Source organism: Etheostoma cragini, chromosome 5 (genome assembly GCF_013103735.1).
Source record: "Etheostoma cragini isolate CJK2018 chromosome 5, CSU_Ecrag_1.0, whole genome shotgun sequence".
Taxonomy (NCBI): Eukaryota; Metazoa; Chordata; class Actinopteri; order Perciformes; family Percidae; genus Etheostoma; species Etheostoma cragini.
This window is the reverse complement of record NC_048411.1, coordinates 27,271,501-27,281,491: the sequence shown is the minus strand read 5'-3', so window position 1 is coordinate 27,281,491 and position 9,991 is coordinate 27,271,501. Positions and strand designations below refer to the sequence as shown.

Genomic DNA, 9,991 nt, shown 5'->3' with positions numbered 1-9,991 from the left:
CCCCCCCCCCCCAACCTCCCTCCAGAAATGTGGCGCTCTTATATTTTGTCACCTTACTGCCTGCTTTTCTCTCATTGTAATTGCTACAGCCACTAGAGGGCACCTACATTATGAATGTAAATTAATGGTTTGATTCTGACCTGCGGCCCTTTGCTGTGTGTTGTTCCCGCTCTCTTTCCCCTTTAAGCTGCCCTGACACAGAGCAAGGCCTAAAATGCCAAAAAATATCTTTAACAAAAATATTAATAAAAAGAAGTGTTGATGTTTAATCAGTACCCAGCAGTGCTGTAATCGTCAAGGCAGAACATGCTGTTTTCTGTCTGTCTGTCTGTTCTGTTGCACAACTCCCTGACAGCAGCAGTGTGTTAATGTGACAACACCCAGCAACAGCTTGCCACACAACAAACTCCTCCGGGGAGGATGGGGAATATTTCTGATGCAGTGTGAAACGCCATATCTGCAATCAGTCTGTTTTTCAGGGACTGTTGCAGTGATCACACCAGCTGGCTTCTCACCAGGTCTAAAGGCTCTGGGATCCGAAAGACTCAGCTGCACCCACTGAGGAGCACAGATCCATTTAACCAATGTTAGAAATAGGGGGAAAAACAAACTGCAGTTGTGTGGATTCTTTCTGACAGCAGTGACATGTTGCGTCAGTGGAACTGCACGCTGGCTATGTGAAACTTTCTTCGGTCACTCTGCTTCTCGACATGGTGCGTATTTCCATGGGTAGCGTCAAGGGAGGTGACCTTTTGTTCCCAAACACAAACTCTGACAGCAAACACACACACACACACACACACACACACACACGTATGGGAACGCAAAAGTTGCATGTGAAACTCACTGAAAGTCAAAGGCTGCACTTACTATCTTTTTCCTGAATTACTGCTTGTATCTGTATGGAGATCATCAGATAAACAGTTTTTAAAATATTTTTATGATAAACCCTGGTTTGGGATGTGGATTATAATAACAAGTTTTGTTTTCCTGTGATTATGAAATAATTAGATAACAGATCATAAAATACCAAGAGTTGAAAAAGAAAACACGTTTGATTTATTGAGCTCATGAAATCCCTTTCTCATGATCATGAAAAAATATTTTACAACATTTCATCATCCTGCCCTCATTACAAGTGAAACACTGGGTATTAGTGTTTGGATCATGTTGTAAATACTGCTGCAGATAAAGTATATAGTATTTTTAAGGTTTAATGTCAGCTTACTTGACCCACAGCGTGTTACAATAGAGGTTTGTATTTAGCTCTTTAGTTAAATGCCACAATTTAAAATCAGATTATGTATGTAGTCCACATTTTAGTCATTCAGGGAGAAAATATGATCAAACTGCTGCTTCTCTGGAGAGCGGATGTGCATCCGTTTTGGGAAAAAGGAAACAGGACAGAGGTATCTCTACGATTTGTGTGTGGTGCGGTGTGTGTGCTCACATAGAAACCAATGGGTGTGTGTTGACCTTCAGTGTGAGTACAATAACCTATGGTTATTTTGATCTCTTTATTACAGAGAGATTACAGGAAATGATGGGAGGTAGAGGTGCAGCAAAGTCTCCAGCTGGACTAACTACCGTTTAATAGAATAGAAAAAAGTAAGATTTCCTCCTCTCTATCTATCTTTCTTTCTAGAGGTGTCTCGCTATTTGTTTTTCGTTATTATATCTTCTTATTGTCCGCATCACCTGTTTTATAACACAGCGCTGGTTCTGGAAGCGAACAATGTCACAATCCTACAGTTTATGTTGTGGCCACCAGATTGTTTCTGACGTGTTGTTTTGTCCATCATTTTTGTATGTAAATACTACAATACCCACGAGCCTTGGGCGCCGTTGCCATGGATAAGACGCCAATCGGAGGCATTAAAAAGATCGGTCGATATGACACCTGCCTTTGGTGTAAGAGATCTGGGTTCAATTCCCATACATCAACCAATGTGTCCCTGAGCAAGGCACCTAACCCTTAGTTTCTCCAGAGGCGTGAAACCTCTGACATATACTGTATTTATAACGAAGGTAAGTTGCTTTAGATAAAAAGCGTCTGCTAAATGATTTGCAATTAAATGGAGGTTTTCTTTTCCAGAAAACTGCCTAGCCCAGCTTTAAAGTAAAGGAAAGACTGTTGTCATTGTTAAGAGAAACAAACAGTGACTGTTGGTGCGAGACGGCATGCAAAACTCAGTCTTTGTTCCTCCAGTTATCCACCCCAACCTCCTCCCCCAGGAGGTTTTCCAGCAATAACGTCACACTACTTCTGACTTTGTCATTATCTGCATAAAAATAAATCCTTTTTTCAGGTCTTTTACACCTATGCGATGCACACTATAATCAAGCCTCTCAAAATACAACACACACACATTCTCTCACTAATGAGAGTTCCTCTTTAGGTATTGTAATTTAGCATTGATTGACTTTTTTTTGCTACTCTTTTTTGGATAGCAATAACTGGGCCGGTGCCTAAAAGTCTGAATCAAAGTTTGGTACCCGGCCCTGGTTCTGATATTAGCTGCAATTCTCTTGATTTGGTGGGGTTTCTCCACTATAAAACACTGCAGGACAACCTGGACTTATTTAACAAATGGTCATTCACAATTTATCTAATGTTTATTCGGACAAGTATGTTCAGCTGAGGAGCCATATGGTTTGGAAACTGTTTGGGAAAGGGCAAGGCACTTTGAAAAATACCTGGCAGGTGATTGGATTAGCCATCTGCCATCTGATTGTTGTTTTGAATGAACAGTCAAAGCCGTCAGACACATAAACCACACCCGTAGCTGCCAGTGGCTCCTCACCGGACATTGATTGGTCCGCTACGCTGGATGTTCAGACACAAACGCATAAACTTGAAGCCTGACAAGATGGATTTTCATTACTAATAATAAATACCGTAAATAATAATAAATAATACCATACACAACCACAGCATTTATAGGCTAGGCTAATTTGCAATGCTGCTACTGAGATCGGAAACAAAACTTAACGCGCAAAAAAAAACATAAGACACAGAAATCAATAGGAAAATACAGAAAAAAACAATAAGGCACCATAAAACAAGAAACACAAGAGCATTCCTGACTACATGACTGCTCCCCCTTAACTAAGGGCCAAAGGTTTTAGATTAAGCTTACAATGAGCCCATTCAGGATCCAGTTCAAAGCTTCAGTGCATAACTTTTTGATATTAATAAATGCATGTTACATTCAAGCCATTGCCAAATTAGTTGCTACAAAGCTAATGAAAACTATCAGCTCCACACACCTCTCTCTTTAATTCTCAATATGGCTGTGCTCAGAATCTCGAGTGAGGATAACGACCTCTTGTGAAGAGTACATCTTGTTTTTTTAATCCTCTGTGTCCTCCTTAGCTGCTAGCAACTGGATGGAGGAGGGGTGGCGGCACGTGCCTGATCACGGAAGACTTGTATCATGTGGACGTGCCGACAGTGTTGTTGTCATTACTTAAAATTCCTTGTGGGGGCGACAAAAACTACGCACTATAGCTTTAAGTTCTGTAGCATAAAAAATTCCACAGGCTGATCCACCAAAGAAAAAGCTGATCGTCCAAGTGAGGATTTAGTGTGTAGGTACACCTTACCAATTCCAATGTTATGATCAAACAAGCAGTTCCCATTTTCCAACAATCTGATACAGTGAGGTCAGAAAAAGCTGTCTTATGTTACAGCATGAAGATGACATTTAGACTGTACAGGGATGACTGTATGATGAAATCATAAAATATCTGGTGTCATATACCACACAGCGTCCTGTTAACAGTCACAGATCCAAGGCAGGTGTAAATCCGGTCAGAGAGACAAGACAGACAGCAGCCTGCTCTCTGCCAAAAAAGCCTTATAACTAGAGCAGACCAGGATCAAATTTCTCCTCTTGTGTGACATGCATACAGTACAGTCCAGTCCAGGATCCTCCTGTGATCCTCCAGCACAAACAAAGACAGACAGACTGACTCTGAACCATCCTGGTCACCCACTGACTTCAAAGTCGACTAGTTGTAAATGTTTTACTAGTCAGGAGCTTTTCATGTTTTATGGCATCAAACTAACAGAAACCATGTGTTTGTTTCCGCTCTAAATGAAACACGAACAACACTCCGGACTGATGCTGATGACTCCTGGGGGAGTTTAACAGTTCTTATTCTGACAGTGACTGTCCCAGATTAACTTTATATATATATATTTTATATTAGTAGGCTTAAGTGTTCGTTTAGTTATCAATATTAGTTGTCTCACCTTATACCTCGCTCACCGCAGCGGGCTGTCCGACAGCTAACGTCCCGAACTTCACACATTTTCTCCCCCACAGTCAGAGACGCTCCGCCGGTGAGTGGGAGCCAGTTAACCGACAGAGTCCCAGCAGCGGGCAGGCAGGGAGCGCACTGCGCATGTCCGCTGCAACAACTACTAAGTTGGCTGTTTTTAAGGGGAGATCCTACGGTTGAATGAATATACACCCCGAAACGTCCCCACTTTCTTACATAAATGACTAGAAATAAATGGTATTACAAGTTTTCAAATAGACCTATGTCATGTTTGAATATGTAAACGAGGCATTATAGGAGAAATCTAGGGTGCACGCGTAAATATAGACAAAGTGTTGAAAAATAAATGTTTTCTTAGTCTGAAAGAAGACATGTTATAGAAGTAAAATACCCCAAAATCTCAAAATTGACCGGTGCATGAAAAAATTGCTTGAAGTGTCTAATGTATTTTAAACATGTTATGGTTTATTGGTATTATCTGAGATAGAACATTAGGGCAACTGTTTATTAAATTAATATATATTAGCATGACTTTTTTCTTGAAATATGACTTCACATAGAAATATTAACATTTCCTCTTTTAATAATATTATGACAATTAGCCTATGTAGAAAATAGTTTATTGTGCACTCATTGCGACTTATTTTATTGTAAATATCAAAATACACTTAAAAGTATTATGTGTATGCATTAGGGTATTCGTATTTGGTTTTTATCTTTGTTGTTGGTATATTTATTATGTTTAACATTTAATGTATGTTTTTAACATTATAAATTGTACGGTTATTTTTGGACCACCTGCTAGGACTTACATTATTGCCTTTGTTTATTTGTTTCAAGTGTTTTTCCTCTATTTTCTAAATAAATATCTGCCAGTGCAAGATTAACGGAGCATACCACCAAAACAAAACAAATAAAGTTTTCATATATTGTAAGGTGCCAATCTGCCTTATTCTGAGTTGTATCAAGAGACTGACATTCTACTGACCACAAGTATGTAATGTCATTGCCACAGTAGATTATCCCTGGTGTTGCTTTAAACCCTAAATCCTCTGTTTATAGGGCATGGCCTTAAAATTAAAGAAGAAAAAAGCCACAGATTATGATCTTCTGAAAGTTCAATAATAAATAAATCTACTTTCTCACCTGTCAACATGCTTCACTTCCTGGGAGCCCGTCACAGACTTGGTGGTTTCCTGTGTAGGCCTGCTCGCGGCGCCTTGCTGCCTCGCTGTGTGGTCGCCCACGTGGCTGCGAGCTGCTTCAGCTATCGGATCCATCGGAACGTAAACATCCTGTGGCAAAGCTGCCTTGGTGCCATTGGTCGCCATGTTATAAGGCTCTCTTACAAAACCAGTTTCTAAAGCATCCCTGCTTTGTGACAATGACCCCTGGCTCTTGACGGGGTCCGCTAAAGGATCAGTGTAGCAGCTTTCAGGTGCTGAGGTCAAAGGTGAAGCCTGGCTGGGTGTTGGGATGGCGGGCAGCGGCCAGGCTGGTGCAGAAACGGGCAGAGGCCGGTCCAGACTGGTCAAACTGAGGCTGGACAGGGCACTGAGCAGAGGGGAGTCTCGGACATGTTCCCCCGCCTTCCACTGGCTCTTCCCTCCACTCACCAACCCCTCCTCCTCTTTTTTCTTCTTCTCCTTCAGCCCCCTGCCGCTCTTCTTCTGTTTCTGGCTGCGTGGCACGGTGCCCACATGTGTGTACATCTCGCTGGAGCAGGCGTAGCTGGGGCTGCGGAGACAGGCCTCCATGTCATCCACCGAGTGTTCCCCCGCTGCTGATTTGGCACCGCCGAGGCTCCCATCATGCTCTGGGACTGACTTGATGTTGGCCTTTTCCGACTGGCGGCGGCTGGAGAGATTGGCGAGGCTCCCAAACCATTTGCAACCTGAAGAGTAGGAGGACGTTTATTAGGGTTGACATAATAATTCCTTCATCAACATCACAAGGGATCTTATGACTTTAAGACTCAACGTGTAAATGAAGACAAAATATATAACAATAATAGAGGGAACTAACAGATATGTGCTTTTACACAAAAAACCTTTTTGACACTAGGGGCGGCTGTGGCTCAGTGGTAGAGCGGTTGCCTTCCAATTGGAAGGTTGGTGGTTCGATCCCTGCCCCTGCAGTCATTGTTGAAGTGTCCTTGGGCAAGACACTGAACACCGAGTTGCCCCCGGTGCTGCGCATCGGAGTGTGAATGTGTGTGAGTGTTTACCTGATGAGCAGGTGGCACCTTGTACGGCAGCCTCGGCCACAGTGTATGAATGTGTGTGAATGGTGAATGTTCCCTGTAGATGTAAAAGCGCTTTGAGCAGTCGTTAAGACTGGAAAAGCGCTATATAAATACAGTACATTTACTAGGTATAAATTTGGCTATCTGTGAAGATATTTCAGTCTAAACCAAAGAGTTGTTGCTCTTCAGTCAGAAGCCCACCCATTGGCCAACACACTCTCTCCAATAATTCCTCCAATCCATAACACCACATAGGTCGTTTGTTCCAACCCTCTATAACACCAACATGAGCATTTCCTAAATTAGCGCCCCCATTGGTGGCAGGAGATCAACGCTTCCTCATATCTTGGCGCATTTGTTGCGGTTTTAAACGTGGTGGGGGGAAAAAGTTGCAGTTAGGTTATTTTTAGGAAACAACCTTGGTTTAAGTTAATATTTTTAAAGTTATAAATGCCTAATTGCCTGTAATATCTCAGTACATCCTGCTCTTGACCCTAATGTTGAGATACTCAAATCTGACATACTGAATGATGACGTGCAGGAAATGACTTACTGTTCTTTCAAAATATGACAAGTTGTGTTCAGTAACACAGGAAAATACAATCTATGACTGTTAACCTTGTCATCAGAGCTGTTTAAAGGCAAAGCATGGCAGCCATATTTGTATAGCACATTTCAGCAACAGGACAATTCAAAGTGCTTTACATAAAACATTAGAGAGCGGTCCATAACAGTTAAAAAAATATATAAAAACAGATGGAATGCGAGATTAAAATTAACAGTGCAGAACAAGAAAGGAACAGGCGGCATTCGAAAGAAAGGTGGAAAGCCTTGATTTAAAAGACCTGACCGGCAGTTTTCTGGGAGCATGTTCCAGAAATGTGGAGCATAAACATCTGAATGCTGCTTCCCCCTGTTTAGCTCTGACTCTGGGGACAGAAAGCAGATGTGTCCCAGACAAATCAAGAGGTTTGGTTGGTTCATGATGTAGCAGCAGATCAGAAATGCATCAGGGAACCCCCAAACCATTCAGTGCTTTATACACCAACACAAGTATTTTGAAATCAACAGGAAGCGAGAGCTGAGACTTCACAACTGGAGTGATGGGATCCACTTTCTCTGAAGAATCTGACATGGTATCTATTATTACACCCACCTACTCAGGCTCATGGTCTCAGACAGGTACATTAGTCCCTTTGTAAGACGTAGTTGTACATTTAAAAGACAATTATAGAATAATGTTGGACCTTTAAGCTACCAGTGGGACCAGCAGCTGCAAACATTTAATTTGGACTTACACTTTTCAACAACACAAAAAATGTTTTCTTTTCCTTGGAGTCAGCTAAGGAATGTTGTTGTACCCTCATCTGCTGAAACTCTCATGGTTTCTATTCTAAAGCGCAGACCCTCAAGCTCTCAGCAGTGTTTGATTATGCATCTGCCCCAGGGACCCATTAGACTCCAAAAACAGTGACGGGTATTTATTTCCTCTTCTTAATATAGACCTAAGATGTTGAGAACGAGAGAGAAGGGAGATGATGGAGATGCAGATGCAAAGAAGCTGCATTTGTTTTATGTTCATGTTGAAGCCAGATATCTGATAACGTTCACTCAAATTTTTATTCATCTTACATTGAAAGTATGAGAAGACATTTTTATTAAATGTTAGTTGTGTTTCTGCCACACACCGAGAAGCAAGATTTCCATTGGACCTCAGGGATATTTCTTTTGATTAGAATTTTTTCCCTGCCTCCTTGATGGTTAAATAAATAGTTCAACATTTTGGGAAAGACAAACGTTTTCCCAGTGAGTTTGAACAATATACCTTGTTCATTTATTCAGTGAACTTTAGGAGGTTACAGAGTTAGGTAAGCTGTTCCCCCCAGTCTTTATGCTAAGCTAAGCTAAGTAGCTGCTGGCTGTAGCTTTATAAATAAGGGACAAATATGGGGGGGGGGGGGGGGGGGGGGGGGGGGGGGGGGGGGGGGGGGGGGGGTTAGTTAAACAGGTCAAGTGGATTTGGGGTTTTGGACAAATTCTGAATAAAATCCAGCTGACTACTCTTAAATAACCTTTAATTCATTTGTTTATTAGGGTCACTTTTGATGGAGCAAGTATAGCAGTTTCCCCCCCGCTTAGTATTTGTGCTAAGCTAGGCTAAACACGACTCATACAAGTGAAACTGACTCTGGAGAAGACAACATAATGTAATAATAATGTAATGCACACTTTCTTAGTCCTGCCAGGGGACATTAAATGTATTCAATCATCTGTCATTACACACAGGTCTGAATTACAGACATGCTCAGTACCTATGCATGCACTAAATGGAGAGATGTCAGAGTGAGGGGGCTGCCCATGGAAAGGCCCACCGAGCAATTGGGGTTTCGGAGCTTTTGCACAAGAGCACCCTGGCAGTGCCCAGGAACCTCTCCAGCTGTCAGTCCACCACCAAACTTTGGTCTGTATGTGGACTTGACTAGCAACCATCCGGTTCCCAACCCAACTCCCCTACTGACTTAGCTACTGTTTCTTTACTTGATACACATGTTAACATGTTAAAGGAAAACTAAAGAACTTTTCCCGCTGATGTCCCAGGTTGGAAGTGACAACTGACCTGTCTGAACTGTCACTTTATAAAGAAAAACTATGGGTAAAGACACACTGAGCTTTAAGATTTTACTCATAAGATTTAAGATTTTTTTAAGGGTTAAGGGTTTTATCATAGATCATAGATGAACTGGGGGTTTTGACATGCTGTAAAGCTCATAGAATAGCAACACAGTTTGTTTACTGTCCTAAAGTTTTTAAATTGGACTGAATGGTCCCAGCCTTCAGATGCATCATGGGTGAAATTCAGCTGCCTTTAAATAGTGAACAACTATGATGTCAACCAGCAGAAGACGAGAAGCACAGTGTTAGCTCTTGTCCGTTCAGGAGAAATTTGCTTTCTTTTCTCAAACTCTGATTTCAGCCGGGCCGCTGTCCATTCAAACGGCACAAAGACATGTCTGTGCTTCACTTACAATGCAAAAAAAAAACTGTTTGTGAGCAGAACAAAGAGCCAACAGACACTCATATACACGCACAAACACTCACACACACTCACAGTGAAACAAGTGTCTTTCTTTATACTGTAAGATTACACAAGCAAACATGCATCTGCCTCTTTTCCATACCTCATCACATAACACTGTCTCTGTCTCTACTCTAGAATCCTTTCCCAGTAACTCATTAGTTACTTTATTTAAGTATATTTTTAAGGTGCACATGCTGTACATATCTGTATAAATATAATTTGTAGTATTTACATTTTTTGCTGCTGTACAATTCTTCTCTTCTACATTTCAGGGAAATATTCTTCAACATCAACTTATTTGGTGACCTACAGTGGGTACGGAAAGTATTCAGACCCCTTTAAATTTTTCACTCTTTGTTTCATTGCAGCCATTTTCCAAA

The 9,991-nt window shown here is 41.5% G+C and overlaps 1 protein-coding gene across 2 annotated transcripts in view; it reads right to left on the bottom strand.

Annotated features, from left to right (window-relative positions):
- The window catches only part of sh2d3cb (SH2 domain containing 3Cb), a 38,850-nt gene that overhangs the window by 26,085 nt on the left and 2,774 nt on the right, over nt 1–9,991 (bottom strand). The window contains exon 2 of one of the 2 annotated variants that reach the window (XM_034871172.1): nt 5,434–6,181. In XM_034871172.1, the coding sequence (XP_034727063.1) occupies nt 5,434–6,181 (748 nt within the window). Of the gene's footprint in view, nt 1–4,258; nt 4,442–5,433; nt 6,182–9,991 lie in introns of those variants that run through there. The other variant, XM_034871173.1, reaches the window with a different exon arrangement.